Source organism: Cantharellus anzutake (assembly GCF_015039405.1).
Source record: "Cantharellus anzutake strain C23 chromosome Unknown EI90scaffold_349, whole genome shotgun sequence".
Lineage (NCBI taxonomy): Eukaryota > Fungi > Basidiomycota > Agaricomycetes > Cantharellales > Hydnaceae > Cantharellus > Cantharellus anzutake.
In genome coordinates, this window is record NW_024067299.1 from 1 (window position 1) to 19,534 (window position 19,534).

General features: G+C 48.7%; 5 protein-coding genes across 5 annotated transcripts; 2 read left to right on the forward strand and 3 right to left on the reverse strand.

Annotated features, from left to right (window-relative positions):
- The first annotated feature begins 3,889 nt into the window (after positions 1-3,889).
- EI90DRAFT_3105772 (uncharacterized protein) lies at positions 3,890-5,119 on the forward strand. The gene is made up of 4 exons (XM_039062612.1): positions 3,890-4,133; positions 4,186-4,219; positions 4,278-4,592; positions 4,647-5,119. Exons 1-4 carry the CDS (start codon positions 3,975-3,977, stop codon positions 4,793-4,795), a joined length of 657 nt encoding a protein of 218 aa, XP_038907435.1. The 5' UTR covers positions 3,890-3,974; the 3' UTR covers positions 4,796-5,119.
- Positions 5,120-5,480: 361 nt separating this feature from the next.
- Positions 5,481-6,967, reverse strand: EI90DRAFT_3162013 (uncharacterized protein). Its single transcript, XM_039066278.1, has 4 exons — positions 6,612-6,967; positions 6,464-6,559; positions 6,334-6,409; positions 5,481-6,277 (listed from the first exon to the last, which is right to left on the reverse strand). Exons 1-4 carry the CDS (start codon positions 6,834-6,836, stop codon positions 5,754-5,756), a joined length of 921 nt encoding a protein of 306 aa, XP_038907436.1. The 5' UTR covers positions 6,837-6,967; the 3' UTR covers positions 5,481-5,753.
- Positions 6,968-9,155: 2,188 nt separating this feature from the next.
- Positions 9,156-10,439, reverse strand: EI90DRAFT_1531122 (uncharacterized protein). Its single transcript, XM_039051872.1, has 4 exons — positions 10,230-10,439; positions 10,085-10,175; positions 9,943-10,028; positions 9,156-9,886 (listed from the first exon to the last, which is right to left on the reverse strand). The coding sequence occupies exons 2-4, from the start codon at positions 10,113-10,115 to the stop codon at positions 9,293-9,295; spliced, it is 711 nt and encodes a 236-aa protein (XP_038907437.1). The 5' UTR covers positions 10,116-10,175; positions 10,230-10,439; the 3' UTR covers positions 9,156-9,292.
- Positions 10,440-12,639: 2,200 nt separating this feature from the next.
- EI90DRAFT_3296775 (uncharacterized protein) lies at positions 12,640-13,642 on the forward strand (the record flags this gene model as incomplete). Its single annotated transcript, XM_039067480.1, has 4 exons — positions 12,640-13,167; positions 13,226-13,324; positions 13,386-13,461; positions 13,517-13,642. Coding segments are annotated over exons 1-4 (363 nt in total), but the record flags the coding sequence as incomplete, so codon positions are not given.
- A 3,227-nt stretch (positions 13,643-16,869) lies between these two features.
- EI90DRAFT_3105803 (uncharacterized protein) lies at positions 16,870-18,981 on the reverse strand. Its single transcript, XM_039062613.1, has 8 exons — positions 18,466-18,981; positions 18,326-18,416; positions 17,948-18,265; positions 17,875-17,889; positions 17,801-17,815; positions 17,661-17,746; positions 17,312-17,601; positions 16,870-17,238 (listed from the first exon to the last, which is right to left on the reverse strand). Exons 1-8 carry the CDS (start codon positions 18,742-18,744, stop codon positions 17,232-17,234), a joined length of 1,101 nt encoding a protein of 366 aa, XP_038907439.1. The 5' UTR covers positions 18,745-18,981; the 3' UTR covers positions 16,870-17,231.
- Between the last annotated feature and the right edge of the window lie 553 nt (positions 18,982-19,534).

The window sequence follows — 19,534 nt, forward strand, 5'->3', positions numbered from 1 at the left end:
ATCATATTGCAACATGGACCTTGTTAGAATGGGCGGATTCGGACGACTCCAGAGCGGAATCGGAGACTTAGCGTGGAAGGACCTTGGCCTCAGCGACTCATGCGGAGCGCTGTGCCATTGCTGGTTGTCCTGGGGGTCCCTAATTTCGGATCTAGCAGAGGGAAAGTCTCTTGGGGGAATTCAAGTCGATTTCGGACTGAGGTTACAAGTTACTAGGTACATTGTATATAAGGAGGGGTCCGGAATCAAAAGGAACAAGGGTAGGACAAAAGGAGACAAAGGGAGATGGAAAGAGGAACAACACCGAGGGTCAAGTGTTTGACTCAATGGTGTTTCCAAAAGGAGGAATGAAGGGCCAAGGCCCAAGGAGGAAGGAAGGAGGATGGGAGTTGGGAATGGCTAGCTGACTGAAATAGAAGGAAGCAGCAGCCCAAATAGGAATGAGGGAGAATAGCGGAATTGAAATGGACAATGCAATAGTTGCAAGGTCCGGAGTAAGTCCGGAAAGTCCGAACTCGGAAGTTAAACTCCGGAATATTGGCAAACATAATTAAATGGAATGAGCTAACCAATACAATGGGTATAAGCGGAGGTGGGGTCAAAGTCCGAGGTCAGAGCTAAGACCGGAGGTTCCGGAGACAGAGACGCAAACGGGATTCCGGAGCGGAAGTCCGGAGTTGGGAGCATAGGTGTTGCATACTTGTCTGGAAGGTGTCGAGGTTGGGGTTGGACCCGGAATGTTCCAGAGTCGGACCGAAGGTGGTGTTGGAGCTGGAGGTGGGATAACCTCTTGGGAGTCGGCAAGGAGAAGGTGACGGAAGGGAAGTAGGGCTCCAGAAGTCAGGTTTGGAGTTCCAGGAGCCTGGAGCAGAGGTCAGGATTGTATGGATATGACAGACCTAGCCATTGCAACACGGACTTAGCCGCTGCAACATGGACCTAGCCGTTGCAACATGGACCTAGCCATTGCAACATCAAGTGTTCGACACCACGGTTGCATTGCCACTTACCCGTTTTGGGCATTGCATTGTGTTGCAATGCATTTCCACGGATTTCGGTTTTTTCCGACATATTTCAGTTATATCGGTTATTTCTTCTCTCCAGTACAACACTCATGCATGTCAGTGTTCGAGTACGGCAGCGAGGGGAGATGAATAAGACATAAGAATGATGACGAAGGGAGTTGTAAGATGAAAGCAGCGTGATGGGTAGACAAAAAAATGCTCTTACACATCGAAGGGGCTGGGATGCTATCTGCTTGAAAGTATTGTAAGTCTTTTGGATTAAAATTTATGCTAAATTAATGCATGCACGCTGTGCAGGTTTGGCGAAGCAAGGCTGAGCACTCTAGTTTATGCATGTGGTCATTGCACCCAACCCAACCCATGGAGACTAAGGGAGCACATCCAAGGTTGTGAAGTGTCAGGGACAGCTCCGAAAGCGGCGAGGTCCCGGTGCGAGGGACCCGATGGGACAGATGTCGGCTATGCGTAGCGGCGGTCCCGTTATGGGGTGAGCATCCCTGACCACTTAGTCTGAAGTGGGAAGTTGAATTATCATTAAAAGGGGAAGCTACAGTACTTACCTGAAGTGGGAAGTTGAGAAGAAGGCTGCTTCTTCTGTTCCCACCCCAGGTGCTATTATATACATGCGGTTGGGGTCACATGGGAGGAGCCACGTCATCCCCGCACATAGCCACACTCCCCTGGGTATCTCCATGGGAGATCCCAGAGGTGTGCCACTCTGTGAGCGGGAATGCGCACGGCAGGCACGGCGATCGGGGAGCGGGGTTAGGTGTGTAGTAATACATAGAGAAGGGGAAGTCGACCATGGAACGGAAATAGAAAGAAAGAAGGAAAAGGGGAAAGAAGAAACAGGGAGTGATAGCGGGGGAGCGGAGTAGGGCAGCGCAGTGCAGGGTCAGGTGGGGTGTGCCCTGACATGAAGTCAATATCTGGGGGTGCGCGAAGTTTAACAGTTTATATATTACTTAGTTACCAGTCACTTGTTTGTGCCTGGTGGTATAAGTGGTATAGCATTAGCTGAGGCTATGTAGTGTTTTTAAGTGGCACATGTTCAATTCTCACTTAGGAAACTTTTTTTTTCATACCCTCCATTCCTTAGTGTACAGAAAACAACCATTTCACACAATTATTCCATGGGAGGGCCCAAAAAAAGTTTCCCTAAGTGAGAATTGAACATGTGCCACTTAAAAAGACTGCATAGCCTCAGCTAATGCTACACCACTTATGCCACCGGGCACAAACAAGTGACTGGTAACTAAGTAATATATAAACTGTTAAACTTCGCACACCCCCAGATATTGACTTCACAACCTTGGATGTGCTCCCTTAGTCTCCACGGGTTGGGTTGGGTGCAATGACTGCATGCATAAATACTAAAAATTATATTCCGTAACCTATGTACAACTCATTACAACTTAGCGTGGGAACATCACGTGTTGCAAGTTGTACCAGTCGCTTGACAGATTTCGGAGGGCAACGTAAGTTGCGGCTAAACCTCGGAGAAATCATGTGAGCGACTGGGAAGGAGTCTGGTGTGGTACCAGATTTCAGACTGTAGACATGTGGGACAAACGATGTGAATAGAACATCTATGCATTGCTTGGTCAAAAATCAGGTAAGGCACCGCCTCATACATCGCGGCTTGCAAGGATTTGGAATGGTAATGGAGGAGCATCGAACGCCCTTTAGCTTAAACAACCCTGAAACAAACTCGTTAGTGTGCTGGTGTTGGAATACGAGTCACATGATGAAACTGAACCGGAATATCCGGGAATATTCTAGGGGTTACTAGGTGCCTGTGTAAGCGCTGGGCATAGAAGAGCCTAGAATATTGTTGAGAAGTATAAATATGGGCGCTGGAGCGCTGTGTGTATTTTAGTTATATTTCTTTCTATATTACATCTGGGTTGCGAGTGAACCGCTGAAGCGGGTTACCATATTTGGAATGCCGCGTTTACAACAGCTGGTGTACAACCTCGCAGAATGACCTCCAGTGACACTTACATCATGGCACTACCAATTTCTCTCCAAATGGTTGATCCATGTGGGGATCTTTATTCCACATCGCCAACCGAAGAAGTGGAACAGTATGGTCCAGCGCCAGGTTGTAAGATCCGAAAAGAGTTATCCATATACCTAAGGGCTTGAACCTTCACTTATGCTTGAGTGAAGTAGCAGTACTTAAAGTAAATAAGCTATACGTGCGGTCTCAGTCTCGAACAAGAGAACTAAGTTTATTGTTCCTTTACCTATACGTGCGGTCTGTAAATACAGTCAGAACTCGCATACAAGGAATAAAAAGGATATCACCTCAGTCTCGAACAAGAGAACTGAGGGGGTGTGAAAAATTTCCGCGCACAGTGTGTTTTATACACCTAGCGCTAATATCACTTATAGCGACTGCCTGCTATAACCGGCAATGAAGAGTGCATCAAGACAAAAAGGTATATATGATATCCTCAATTGATATCGTGTCAATAAAGAAAATATCAGTACGCATGCACATTGATATTCCAATAGTACTCGAGAGAGTAAATCTGGCAGAAGAATGGTGAACGAGGCAACCTATCATACTGCAGGCCGACAGCACCTAAAGGCATGTCGACATTGAAGCGCGCCTCTATTTTAATAGAGGCTGGTGACCTGCCTAAAGCGCGCCATACCGTGGGACTCAGGCTCGGCACAACGCTAATCCTTGCATGCACAACAGCTTGCAAATACCAAAACAATCCACATTCAACGCTTTCAATCGGGCAGCATACTTAAGGGACTGTGCATGGATTATTTGTTCCTTAGTTCACTGAGGATGAATATATGTGCTGCCGTTGTCCTCGTGACTTCTCACTTCGGCATTTGCCGCATCGTGGGATCATATCCCGGCCAGAAATCTAATTAAGAGCGCCGGAATCTAAGAATAAGCACCCTCAACGGAGGTCTTGTTGCGTGGCCATGTCAAGTCCCCCTGAAGCTGAACCTCTGCTTCCAAGACAAGATTATTATGATCTAGAGAATGGGGACGGGGAAGCTGAGAGCAGAGTCAAACAGTGGCAGGAATGGACTGCAGAGACCTTGGAATCGCCTCGTACACATACGTTAATTATCTCACTGGTACTCGGTTTGCTTCTGCTGGCATGGCCATGGTTACTTACATGACCGAAAGATTGCTGTAGATGCTGCGTGTGTTTTAGCTGACCGTTGAGTACTCGATACTATGACTTACCCATATTGACCCAATGCTGAGCTTCCCTGTAGTGGCCTATTCTCTCTTATCACCTACATGCACACCCGTAGAGGGTGAAGACGCACCTATCTGGCTCAACGTGACAGCGCTCATATCCCTCGTCATAACTTGTCTATTCGTTCTTGAAATTCCACTCACAATATGGTCACTCGGTTGGAAGAATTATTGGCCATTCGGACCTGCACCTCACGCCAGCCTGCATTTCTTCGATGGCGTCATCATCATTACCACATTCGTCCTGGAGGTAGTGCTGAGGGGAAAGGAAAGGGAGCTTGCCGCTTTGCTTATTATCCTGCGTCTCTGGCGGCTGGTCAAGCTGGTTGGGGGTCAGTTCTGTGAATTCTAGCACACAATGCTAGGCTGAGGTTTCGACTTACTAGGTGTCGCAGTGGGAGCTGGCGAAATTCAAGAGGATAACGCGAGAGACCTTGCAGAAACCAAACTTGCACTGCAAGAGGCGAACACGCGCTTACAAGCTGTCGTTGAAGAGAATCAGCAACTTCGCGCCCGGCTACGTGCGTACGAGTAGAACACGTTGTCCGACAAAGATCGGTCTAGACAGGGCCGGTCAAGAGAGTCGGGAATGATACCTTCACGTTGTGCTACAGACTTAGAAGTTAGTGTTGGCATTGATAGGAACAAATGGATACCCGGATGTTTTGAGCGAAGGAGAAATGCTGTACAAACGAGGGATAGGAATATTAATATTTGGAACCCCGCGCTAACCAGCGGGTCATTCCAAACGCTGCCAGGAGTGCGCGCTTCAAATTTCGGAATGCCACTGCTTGAACTTTCAGGTGTCCTTGGTGTGCAAGCATCTTTGTATTTCCTTTGTTTAATATTTGGTTTCGCGGTTGCCTTAAGTATATTGTCATATTGTCATTTCATCCATGTGTTGTGAGGGCTCGGGCTTGCACTCTTACGAGCTTGTACTAGGCAGGTTACCAGAGCTTGTACCGGTTTTCATGATGAAGCCGTGAAACAAGATGCAATGAAGGAGGATAAGCATGCGGCTTAAGATCAGCTGTGTTAGAGTGTGCAGTAGTGCCTGTATGAAGGGTTTGCTGTACATGCCCTACATTCATTATATATTTATTTTTGTTGGTCGAACCCCAACGGCTTCCATAGTGTGGGGGGTCCATGTGCACTGAGGTTTGGCATTCCCTACTTTCTTACAGCTCGAGTAGGTGATTGCTTCAGCTTCACGAAGATGGCTGACGGTTTCAATTCACGACGCGTGGGGTGCTCCGAACGAAAAATGTATACAGTTGGTTAGGAGGGCGTCAGGCGTGCGTGTTTCCAGCGAAATTAAGTGGGGTATACTAGCTAAGAAACGGTATAGTTGTTCGCGCTAACCAGAACGCATATCGCAGACACATCATGAGAAAATCGGCCACCCAGCAGCGGAATAATTCTCTAACGTAGTGGCGGAAGATCAGAACATTTCACGACATCGCATTTCACCCTCCAACGACTCCACGACACGTTCACTTGACACGAACAAGCTCGTATCCGTAGTGCCACAAGAACAGCCTCAAGCTCTCGATGATTACATGAATGTCGGGTTGAATTTGCGATGAGGTGGCGCATGGATCAAGGCACGCAAGTGTCAGTGGACTTGGATGATGAGGGTGTTCTTTCGAATCGTGCATGTTCTGCTCGGTGATCCCTGATAAACTCGAGTTTCTGGGATACAACACATGATCTGGAGCGCCGTCCAGGAGATTCATGGGATTGAGATGTCCAGGCCCGGGCGTGGAGTCGAAATCTAGGATAAGATTTGAGGTGTAGGCCGGGGATAGAGGGGATAGGACGAATTCGGGGATGGGCTCAAAGGGTGTCGATTCCATTATTCCCGAGGCGCTGGCAAAGGAGGCTGCAGGAGTCGACGTGCCACTCCACCGGTAGGGTAGGGTTCCTTGGCATTGGGCTTGAGTGACTAGGGTATTGGCTAAACCCAGCTTTGCCTGTTCTAGTAAATCCGAAAATCTCTTGGTCGCGGGCAAGCGATCTATGAACGATCAAGCCATTGAGATAACTGCAGGCGAGTTACATTTTGACTCTTACCGTGAGTGTTGCGGGAATTGGCATTGTTAATGGCCTCGTAGATCTCCTCGCAGGCAGCTTGATAGGAATAGTGACTCTGCACAATTTTTGAGTAATGTTCGCAGTCTGCGACCCACTGGTAAAACCCTACCTTCATCTCGGATGGAGTCGGCCCCTGCCCATGGCACTGTATCTGGAAGTAGTGGCAATCGATGCAGACGTGGCTTCCGGGAGGGCGTACGCATATCTAAGGGATGGCTGATCAGACAACGCAAGAAAGGCTGAACGTTCGCTTGTACCTCGCCCCTGAGGTCGCACACTAGGCACCCAGCAGTGGTCCCTCGTGTATCGGGAGTTGCTGCGTGGGCAAATGACATGATAGATGTTTGAAATGTTGGATTGGGGAAAGTTCTATACCTTGGCTCCGACATGAGAAGGCGAAGTGCCTTATATGAGAGCCGATGGAAAGAGAAATTACATGTCGATGTGGTATCTGGAGTAGCTTTCCTGCTCATAGGCCTCATAGGAGCGGAAAGGAAGCGAGGCAGGGAAGCGATGTAACATGACTAAATTCCGCCTCCTGTTTTCAATTCCTCCGGTAGCTCGTTCGAAGAAACTGGGGGGGGGGGACACTGGAGAGCGAAAAGGAGGTGTTCTTGGGCCTTGTGCGGCTGAAGCGCTAGCACAAGAAGGGCAAAATCTCAGCGCCAAAGACTATCCTACCACGTTGGACATGGCGTAGGGGGCATTAGGGCCCAACACCAGACGGGAAAAGCTGGGCCTTTGGTTAAATGCAAGCATGCCCGCGGCACTTGAACTAATACGTTGACCATTATCAGTGTTGCACAAGACCAAGTCAGACTCGTGGTCACGGGGACTCCGGGTCAGATCGGGGTCGGACTGGGTGTCTCAGTCCGTCAGGTCTGAACTAACGGAGTTATAACGGACTAACGGATTTAGCTACAAGCGTTTGACGTGTCACCACAAACATTCCATTCTGCCACCATCTCTGAGCTCCCATCTAGGTCTTCTCATGTTAAGATTTCTAGCACTAAGTTCCGCTCACCCTGGACCCAGTAAAGGAGTCCCACATTGAATCTCGCATCAAATTGAAAATATCTCGTACCCTTTTCCCCTGTAAACTTACACCCTAGGTTGTAAATAGATACTTTGGGAGGAATGGAAAATGGAACTTGGGGGGATCTTGAGGGTAGACTCCGCGCAAAGATGGTGGCCATGGTTTATGTCATCAGGTGACAGGATCGAATGCATGAGGGATGTCCATGCTCGTATGTTTGCCGTTTGATGAATACTTAAAACAAATTAATGCGATGTATGTATCAGACTCCTTCCCAGTCGCTCACATGATTTCTCCGAGGTTTAGCTGCAACTTACGTTGGCCTCCGAAATCTGTCGAGCGACTGGTACAACTTGCAACACGTGATGTTCCCACGCTAAGTTGTAATGAGTTGTACATAGGTTACGGAATATAATTTTTAGTATTTACACATGCGGTCATTGCACCCAACCCAACCCGTGGAGACTAAGGGAGCACATCCAAGGTTGTGAAGTCAATATCCGGGGGTGCGCGAAGTTTAACGGTTTATATATTACTTAGTTACCAGCTACTTGTTTGTGCCCGGTGGCATAAGTGGTATGGCGTTAGCTGAGGCTATGCAGTCTTTTTAAGTGGCACATGTTCAATTCTCACTTAGGAAACTTTTTTTTTTCATACCCTCCATTCCTTAGTATACAGAAAACAACCATTTCAAACAATTATTCCATGGGAGGGCCCAAAAAAAGTTTGCCTAAGTGAGAATTGAACATGTGCCACTTAAAAAGACTACATGGCCTCAGCTAACGCCATACCACTTATGCCACCGGGCACAAACAAGTGGCTGGTAACTAAGTAATATATAAACTGTTAAACTTCGCGCACCCCCGGATATTGACTTCACAACCTTGGATGTGCTCCCTTAGTCTCCATGGGTTGGGTTGGGTGCAATGACCGCATGTGTAAATACTAAAAATTATATTCCGTAACCTATGTACAACTCATTACAACTTAGCGTGGGAACATCACGTGTTGCAAGTTGTACCAGTCGCTCGACAGATTTCGGAGGCCAACGTAAGTTGCGGCTAAACCTCGGAGAAATCATGTGAGCGACTGGGAAGGAGTCTGGGGATTCCCCGATGAAAAGTCCGACTTACGCTGACCGTGGGAGAGACTTGTGACCATCTGGTCAGACTCACGGACTTCGGTCTTTGCGACCATTTGCGACCAGGTCTGTACAACACTGCACAGACGGCACTAGCCGTTAGGCCAAAGCCTCACTGACACAGTAACCTCGTTCAATTATAAATATGAATAGTTACATACAAAATGGCATCCGGAATCAGACTGCGAACACATTTCATTGTTATTATGTAATTTTTTTTGATTCTCACATGACCTCCGGCGACCTCCGACGTCACAAAGCATGGGGTGGATTTAGGATTACTATCTCAGAGGGGTTTTGTAGGTTCACTGGCATCCAATCGTGCATTCCTGTTGTTTGCGACTGAGAAGAACCGCGATTGGTGGCCTTGCGTTTCTTCTTATTCTCAAGGGCGGATGCATTCACTCCCGCGCCGTCGGAGGGTAGGTTGTGGTTCATGTTGGGGTTGCGGATCCGTGCGAGCATCAGCCTTAGCTGGCGGGCGTTGATCTATGTATTATTTCTCCACGCCCCTGTAGGGCCATGGAGCGAGGCTATGAGTTAATGAGGGGAGAAAGCCGTGACCAACTTGGAAAATACATGAGTGGGAAACCAACTTGGCAAAAAGACCTGCAGTGCCAACCGCAGCTAGTAAAATATCGAGAAATCTCACATACACACAGTGTAAAATCGAGACACAGTAGATACATCTGGGCCTGTCCTGCAGCAGATGGTTGTGAACCCGCACGATAAATACGAAAAGGAAGTGTATCGTATGCTTCTTAACGACTGTGATCCTCCATTTCACCGACCCATAACGAAAGCATCCCACCCGCGGCCCGCCTCATCTCTACTCCCACCATCACCATAAAAACCCTGCTATTCGGAGAGATCGTAAGCAGACAAGTACTGGAAAAATTCATTACAATTGGTGCACCTTGGTCGTCAGGCAAGGACTGATCACCCATATCCATTGTCTGTAGTGGTAGGTCCGTTACAGGCATGAGAGGATTATTAGGGCCTGAAGCGCTAGGATAGGTATCAAACCGGCAGCGCATGCCGTCGGTTGATGCACTGTGCCGAGGCATAAAGGACATTGTAGCGCCATCAATGACACCTGGGGGGAGCATATTGGGCAAGGGGAATGGATATGTAGCTGCAGTGGTGTATCCCAAAGATGGTTGTGATGGGGTCTGTCTCGGAGGCAAAGACGAGGCGAATTGTTCCGACGGAACGTTGATGTTGGCACCCCTTTGCGTGGGCGTGTGGGTAATGATCGATTCTGCCCCTTGCCCACGCGCTTGCGACGTAGTCAGCGAGAGCTGGTCGTCACCGTAATCGCGGTGCGCGCGCAACCTAAACCCTTCTTCCTCCGCCTAAAGCCAGGTTTTTAGCGACGAACAAATTAAAACATTGCGTTCTGAAAACATACAATAGCATGAACCTTTTCTAAAAGTTTGGTAATCTTGTTTAGGGATACATTCTGGAGGAGGTTACGCTGCGTGTGCGAGTCAAGCCCTATGATATAGTCAGTGGTGTAGCACATGAATATGAAATTGAAGAGGGGTCCTGACATGCAAAGGCGTTGTCTAGCATAATTGACATTCAGCAATTGTCAGAAATCATAAATACACTCCCGAAGCAACTTACTTAGCAAGTCCCCGGCTGTTGAAGGGGTGAGTAACAACCAATGAATATCAAAATAGAAGACAGACTTACCCAGTTGTGGTTTCGCCTTGGATAGCAACGATGAAAGGAGAGTGGTAGCCATGATGGTGGCTATACTAGGCTCCTCGAATTCGTCGGAAAAGGCCCGCAAAGCTTCGCTCAGGAGCTTCCTAGACTCTGCTGCGCTTTTGCTAGCGCTAAGAAGGAAGACCCGATGCAACATCAAACTACAGTACTCGTCGGAGTTCACGTCCCTTGAGAGCATTGAGCGTTGCATGAATCGCTGTACATCGAAGATGCCTGGGAAGTGGCATTCCGCAAGCCAAATGCCAAGGGATATGTCGGTATTTAATGGCAGAGCATAGACGGGGGATGGTTCAGAGCCTTGTCCTCGATCATGGTGACCACTTGTGTTGCCAGCGTCAACTGATGTGATGCATTATTCGACCGTTATGAAATTGACTGCTACAAACGACGAAAAGAGGATTCCGTACTTGGGTCTGTTTCATGAGAAGCGTCGTTGATAATGTTGGACGGAGTTCCAGCAACGTCCACAGCAGCTTTATGAGGCTTGTTCCTCCCTCTCTCACACTGAGGCAGTTAAACAGGTTTAGTGCGTGGAGGCTGACCTGATTTTGGCCAGCGTACAGGAATTCCGGATTCGAAACATCGTGAACATTTCGCGTCCTTCTTGTTCCAATCTCTGTCACAGCGACGTTTCCTGTGTCAAGTTTCAACATCAGGAGTTGGGATCTTCCCTCAGTTCAGCATTATCACCTGGTATTTGTTTGGCATCCGAGGCATGCCTTGTTGTTTTTCCGACGTTGGGCGTCTGGGCGCCCGTCTTCTGTCAACAGTGCCAAGGGAGCTTGCGACTCTTGATGTCCGTCCTGCACCATTCCAGATGGGTAGGAGTTCATTGGTATGAGGTGGTAGGAAGAGCGATCTGAGGGTTGGGGCTTGGGTATTTTATCCCCCTTGCGGAAAGCGGAAAGCACTGCGGAACTGGCGCTGTACGCGTGTTGGGTCGAACGCAGCCACGCGACTTTGAGCCCAAACCCCCGACAATACAAGCTGATATCTGAGCAGCATGGGCGTGACGAAGGAGCCGGAAATCTGAATGTAAAGTTTTAGTCGGACACGATGCTTTCCAGCTTGTTACGAGTTGTCCGATGTAGTATAGGTGCTTAATCTGGCAGCTACATGAAGTCTAGTTTTATGTAATTAGTTACGAACAAATTGAGAAAATTTCCATCTTAGAAACATACGAGCACTTTCTCCAAAAGTTGCTTAATCTCGTTGTCTTTAGAAGGTTGCGCTCATCATATGAATTCCGCCTGGAAAGTGATCAGTGATGCGATATACCGATACAGAGAAAGGAATGCTAACATCTATACGCATTGTCTAGTGCAGTTAGCAGAGATGACGTGAGGGAAAACGCTAGACGAGGAAGCACACTTTTCAAACTGCTAGGGTGTGGCTGGGGACCGGGTTCTCGGCCATGATAGTCATTTCCTGACTTACTGATGTAAAGAGGATAAAGCCATCACGGAGGATGAGACACCACACCTGGACGTGTCACGGACAGATCGACATTAGAACTAGTGGGTGGAGTACCAGTACCGCCCGGATCGATGAGCCTCAGACGTCCCGTTGCCGCACTTCGGGCTCACGATCCAGGAGCCCGATTCGTTCGTGGAGCATATACCCGAATCGACAGCGTTGCCAGCCTAACGAACACGACTGATGATTGGGGTTGCGAAGCAGGTATGCTGCAGAGAAAAAGTGACAGGGCTATCGGTTGATTCCGCCGGTACATGTGGAGGCTGGGATCCGGCCTACGGCACAACCCTCCGTAACGGTCATAACAACACTGGACGACTTGGATGCGCGTGAAAGCGCGAAAGTGTAGAAACAATTCATACACTGTGATCGGCGATATACATAGGAAATAGCTGATGGAATGCAATATAACGATATTGTTCTCAGTCAACCCTCATGTACCGGCAACTCAGGTTCCGTTGATGGCCGTCGGACTGATTTGTTCAGAACTCGATCGCGTCGCTGGATATTCTGTGCAAATTTTGCATGTACCTCAGTTTAAGTGCTTCCAAATTTAGAAACATCCCACACACGCCAATTTGTTATTAGCTACCGGCCTCTTCCGGACCCAATGGCTAACCAGACGTTCGCAAGAACCAGATGAGTTTGAGTTCCTCATCTCATTTGTGTCTTGGTCACGACGTGAACATCCTATCCGAGAAGCACTGTACTCAGGAAGGAAATGTTTCAGTCTGAACGAGTTGACCTCTTCCCTGTCGATGCGACAATTGCCAGCTGCAGCCGTCCCCTCGCGCCTGACTCCAATCGAATCGTTTGGCGTCATTGCTGAAACCTCATCTCCCATACACCACGCGGTCCTCCAATATATGCCTTTTACCCTAGAACCCCTCTCATTTAGTGTTCCTCTTCAAATGAACTAAGGTATGGGACGTGCGTGAGATAGGTATTCATCCCAGGTCTAGACATTCCAGATGGCTTGGGAAAGGGATTGTTCAATTAAATTTCTCAATATGTACAGTACCCCCCTTTCCTTTTTCCCAGCAGCAGCGAACCACTTCCCCCTTATCGGAATATCCTCGTTTCCCCCACCCTCCCCGTTGAGCAATACCCATGCTGAAGAGGGCCTGCTAAGCTGTGGAAATGTTACAAGCAAGTGACGGTGGGTTGCTATGGAAAGGCCTCATTCGTTGGACACACGCGACGAACGCGATGTTGCGGAAGTTGGGCGCCCTGCAATTTCCGACGCCACTGCTACAACTGTTGTTTTTTGCTCTATTTAACGGCTCAATCATGGGTGTGAGGGGAGGTATAATCTTTTTCTGCTGGTTCAGAATCCCTTCCATCTCTTCCCTAAACGCTGTTCATGCCTACCACAATACCAAGCCGTCGCTCCGCAGGATGTCTCGTGTGTCGCCTCAGGGGAAAGGTACCGTCTAACTTTCAACAGATTTCCTTGCAGAACCTTACTAGACATCGGCTACTAGGGATGCACACGTCCTCCCGGAAGCTTTGCCTGCACGGACTGCAACCGTCTTCGGTTGCGATGCCATGAGCGAGTAGGGCCTGTCCCAGTTGGGCTAAGGGTGGGTATTTATTTCTTGGTGGCATTACGGACTACCAACATGGCTCAACAATTACGCACAGCGTCACTATGCTTGTGAGGCTGCTCACGAAGAGATCCGCCAGGCTATTGCAACGGCGACGTCTCGCACCACTCACCGTAAGGGCCAAAATTCTATAAGTCACCATGTTTATCTCAGTGGCTTTTCTCATAGATCCACTGCCCATGACTGAGAGCTTTTCGCGTTTACTGGAACGGGCCACGTTAAGCCGGTTCAATACCCGAGCCACCCAGGCACTCCGATACCAGGAAGCCTCATCTCAACGCCAGATTGGACTAGGTAACGCGTCGACCCCCCCAACTCCCCCTGTCAGCAGCCCTGAAGCGATGGAGTCCAACGTGTCCTCTCTGTTTCCGACGTACTCTTCAAATTCCATCCCGGATTTTGATCCGCTATTTGAATGTTTTATGGATAATTCTGCAGCATTCTTGGATGACGCACCGGATCGGATTGTGTATCATGGGCCCTTGGATCCGTCAAGGATCACCGGCCGAAGCATCGACAGTCCGGAAGGAGATGGCCATCAAGCGAATTCGTCGACACCTGTATTTCTTGATTCACACCCTCCGACATCACCCCAGCAGGACGTTCATCTAATCATCGAGAGCCTGAGACCATTCCTATGGTACTGCGGATACGAGCTTGTCCACAGGTGAATGCGTTACAATGTCGTTGGACGCCTGGGGTGCTGGAAGACGATGTGGCGCAACTCGTTTGGCCGCTACACCATTAGAGAATCATTCTGTCCTGACTTTCTCGTAATGCTGTATGGTAGTTGGCACGAACTGTCAATTTATTCTTTCTGACTACATATACCCCTTTTCGCCTGACTGCACGTAATCATTTCGTCGTTGCTGGGGGTGAAGCAGTCACCGACATAGGCGATAAGAATGGCAAACATAGGTTTTCCGCACCAGGATTTTTCACCACACAAATCTCTTTGTCGATGTCTCACCAACCCATGGTATCTCTTCCCATCATGAACTCTCAGGCCCTTTCTTGACCATCCAGTTTGTTCGTCAAGCTATCAAGCGCATTCTTTCCACCATTTCTCCTTTTTAGGGGCGCTCTCCTACAGGCCATTCTTTCTGACTACGACCCAAACCAAGTTCATTGTCTATCTCCTCGGCTCATTATGTGTATGTACGTGCATCTGATCCTAACTGGGACCGGAGCCAACCTGTACCCCCTGTTCTGCGGATGCGACGCGTCATTGTTCTTGACGGTGGTGGACTAAATCAACGACATCCAACAGTTAATGCTGCGGAAAACTATGCCAGAACGTAAGTGCGTTCGTTTTATCGGTTCCATTTGTTTTAGGTCCAACATAAGAGTGAGTTTGCATGTTGTTCATCGAAGACGCCCGGGAAGAAGTTTTCTCAAAACGAATTCCAAGAAATATCTCGATGTCCTGTTGCAGAACACACACGAGGGATGCTTGGGATGCTTTCTCTCGACAACTTTGATCGCCAGCGTCAACTGCATTATTTATATGTTAGATGCTGCGCATGTGCGTGCCGCCGCACAGGAGCTTTGCAATTCTGTTTTGCACCGTTCCAGAAATTAATCGATACAAGGGATAGGCAAAGAATTCTGAGGGGGAAGGGGCTTGAGTTAATTTCCTCATCCTTTTCCTACTCTTGCGGAAAGCGGAAAACAATGCGACGCGCGCGGCACACCATACGCATGTAGGGCTTGATGTGCTGCGGTGCGACCCTCGATTTTCAGCGATACAAGAAGCTGAGATCCGAGCTGCATCCGTGCGACAGAGGAGCGGAACATTCGAGTGCAAGGTTTCCAGGCTTAGTAGGGGAAAATCTATGTAACGCCGCGTTCTTACCTGCGGATCGTTTTCAGAACACTCTAGCCATAGGAGCAGGCCAAGATTCATCACATGGTGACAAAGCGAGGAGAGGAAGGTGTATGAGGGACACGGCAGCGATCGTTAGCGATTGCCGCAGACTTTACGATATCGATCGTGTCATTGCCAGATTATGTCAGGTACTGCTTATGTAAGTGCAAAGGGTAACAGACGTGGATTACATAATCATGAAGCCTGTTACAAGAAGCAGCATCATCAACAACGAGAACTTTTAAGCTTTGCGGAACTGCACGCAGAATCCAGAAACCGGTTAATATACCACAATAAGCTGACAGCACGTCAATGTACACGATCACGAATTGAATATATGACACAAATGTATTTTCATGAATGCTCCAACAACGCCCAATGAGCATGAGGTTATTTGTTGGGGAGTGTTTGATGTTCTCCAGCAATCATCTGAAACAGCACACGAGGATAGCTATGCAGTTTTTATCCAAATGCCTTCGTTCATGGATTCAACAATGGAACCGAGCGGTGATAAAAGTAAGTAATTGGCCGAGCTTGCGAGACTTTTGTTGCTATTGCTGTTGTTTGATGTTAACAAATGACATGGGGCGGATGGTGTGCGCTGCTACACGTGGAACGCTGCAGCGTTGCGTGGAGATAAAAGTGGCATAAAGATATGAACAACAATTGGCGTACCAGCGCACCGCCACGGCACGCTCCTCCGACAATCTTCGCGTGGATCCCTGACGCGATCCATAAGAATGCAGGCAGCATATAACCCTTCTCACCATAGCAGTAAATAGTGATGACCTTTCCAGAGCTAGCCATTTTCACACTTCATTTCCACATCAACGAGGTTGTGTTCAGTGGTGTGCATGTGGCGAATACAATCGTCTCCGAGTTCCAATAAATCGCAGCAGTAGCTGCACCTACACCCCACACAGTTCCAAACCTGGATAGAAATTGAGGAATATCGATCCGATCGTCTCCCCTTCGTAATCTTCTTTCGGCCAATGTAGTGTCATGCGCCTCCACCTCCAAGCTCATTTTCAGCCGTCAGAATGTACGCCTATCGAATAGTATCCGTTGGTGAGATTGCCGAGAAACGAGGAGGGAGAGAGTCACAGCAGACAAACACACATGCAGCATCAGTTGAGCGTCAGGGAACAAGCTCAAGGAGCCGCACGGAATCGGCCTTGAGTCGGCCTCATCGTTTACTCCGGTCTCAATAACTCCACCAAAGAGCAACAGCCTCAATGCCCTAGCTTGATCTTCCGCGGCCACCTTGGATCAGACAACGACGTCGAGCCGGCTAACCAGACCCGTGGCAAGGATCCAGAGACTAGGCAGGTGGCCAACCTCGATATATCGGAACCTCGGCGTCCAAGGTGACCTAAAATGGGAATGGGGGAATGAGCAAGACCTCTATCATAACGTATTCGGCGAGTTCGGAGAAAATGTCACGGAGGGAAACATTCAATGTAGTAGCTCTGATAATGTAATCCCTTACAGATTTGAAAACCATCGAAGGGTAATCAATTGAGGTGCAGTTCACCCTGCCCGAGGATTTCAAATTCAAGTGGCTTCACATCCACCCTTGAAGCGTTCCACCAGGGTTAGCTAACATTCTGACTTTTGGTTAGAGCACTCAGCGGGACACTCGAACGGGAGGGAGAACAGAACTAGTTGACATTATAGCCCGCACGGCGGTATAAGTAGCTAAAGTAATAAAAGGATATCAGACAAAAGTGATAAGGAAATTGCACCTAAGCGCTACATGTGGAACGTAGGCAACAGTGAATTATGTAACACATGGTCAAGAGGTATCATATCAATAACCGATGATACGCGTACCGGCGCGTCATCATGGCTTGTTGTCCAACACTGACCCTTGGCAAACATACATCATGCCGTACTGGCACTGAATTGAAAACTCAATGCCCCGAACACATCAATCCACTTACACACGTTTCCAGCGTATGTACACAACCAACCAGGGGTAGCTTCTCAATAATCACAATTAGTCAAATGAAGGGCCTAGGGCCTGGGACAAGGGCAGGGGAAGACATTGTAAGCGGATGAAAATGGATACCGGAAACTCCATCGCATTGGCTTACCTGTTGTATAATGCAAACGATCGCCAGTCACTCAAATTAAGCTTCCAAGGCTCGATCGCAGGCTCCTGAGTAGCGGTAGGGCTATTAAAGTTATCAAGCGTGGATCCGGGAAGCAAATAGCCCTCGAGCGGTTCCACTGGTGTTGCGTTCATGTTGGTAGCATCCACGCTCTGCGCGTGGGCTTGAGGGATCATAAGTCGCGCATATTCATGTGTCGATGATGGAGGCAGCTGAGGCTGAGCCGCCTCATAGGTGCAGTGGTCACGTAACCCGAATCCCGCTTCCTTAGCCTAAGGTCCGGCCATAATCAGTTATGAGCGAATTGGGATATTTCCATTTATAAACATACAAGCGCACGGACTTTCTCCATAAGTTGCCTAATATTATTGGAAGGCACATTTTTCAGGAGATCGCGCTTGTGGCATGAATGTAACCCTGAAAAAAATGCTCAGCGATGCCATATACCAATACGAAAAATGGTGTGCTAACATGCATATGCATTGTCTGCATGATGGCAGCCGATGTAAGAAACTTGCCGATACGCTTTTACTGAAACGACTTGCCTAATAAATCCTCCCCTACCGAAGACGTGAGCAATGAACAAGAAGAGAACGCCAAACGACGAAATAGGCTTACCAAACTGCCAGTAGGGTTCTTCTAACTTAGACAGCATCTCTGATAGGAGGATGGTAGCCATGATGGTGGCGAGACTAGGGTCCTCGAACTCTTCTCCAAAAGCTCGTTTTGCTTTCTCCAAGAGCTCCCGAGATTCATACGGTCCTAGGCTCTTGCGAAGGAGGCAGAAGACCCAATGTAACATAGGACTGAAATGTTCATGACCATCGCGCTTTACCTCCATGGGACGCATTGAGCACTCCGTGAACCGATCTCGGTCGAAAATTCCTGGAAAATGGCTTTCCGCAAGTTCAACACCGTCCAAAATCCCGGCGTCCTCTTGAAAGAGCGGATGAAATCAATCGAGTCATCACGACTCGGAAGGATGAGATGCCACACCTGACGGTGTCACAAGCAGATTGACACTAGAGCTACACTGGAACGGCGTGCCAGCGCCGTTCGAAGGAGGCTCAGACAGCGGATAGTCGCACTTGGAGATCGGGGTAAACAGAAACCTGGTTTGATTTTGGGAGACTCACAGAGACTTGCAATCTGTCACAAACCGAACACTTCCCGCCGTCAACGGCCCAGTCCCGATCACAACCACGTTTGCTGTACGAACGTGAGTTCTTACTTTGTTCTCCAACTATAGGTCGTGGGCGTCTCGCACCTTCGCTTGCATTGGGTACAGGCATGTCTATGGTATTGTTTACGCCGTCTGCCCCCAGCACCTGGATGGGGGCTTCGTGGTGCCAAAGAGTCGGGCAGCATGGAGGAGATGAAGGGACGCTGGTCCCTTGGTATTTAAGGGTAACCATTCCGAAAGGTGGAATATGTTGCGCAACTAAGAGAGCAAGCCTTAAGGCATTCACATGGTGGCTGCTGCACGAAGTGTTGGCTCTGGGGACGAAGACTTCATGCGCTATAGCTTCTCTGAAGACGCGCGCGATGTTCAGAAGATTCGGAAGTTGTCAAAACGATGCTTGTGTCAAAATTACAGGAGGCGGAAAGCTCGCCCCATATTGGGCTTCTGATAGCAAGTCCTACGTAGTACCATCTTGCCTCCTGGCTCCCCGGTCCAAATTTTCGACGCCGCCATGAGTCCACTACCGTGCAAGGAGGTGGGCACCATCTAATTAGTCAGGCTCACGATGTGTTCGTGTAAAATGCACTCGAATCGACAACGTCTCCCGTCCCCGCTGCCAGTCTAACGGACATGACCATCGAGGACGGGCCGAAAGCAGCTGATAACCTAAAACATAGAAGGGTTGCCATATGCAACCGATTTTCGTTTGAAACGAAGCTGAATACAGAACCGTTAACTTCTAGCTCTTGGTGGGTCCAACCCTACTCCTGCGGGTAGTTATGGGGGCCGCGAGGATTAGGGTTGGGAGATAGCAAGAAGTCATATTATGTATGAAGGCGCGCGGCGGATCCGACGTTATGTTCCATAACAACGCGCGTGAAAAGCAAATTCGGAAATTATGAACAGTCTGATTCACCTGGTAACCATGGAAATGAGGGAACTTTGCCCTGATTAGGGCATAATGGTCAGTGTTGTACAGACCTGGTCGCAAATGGTCGCAAAGACCGAAGTCCGTGAGTCTG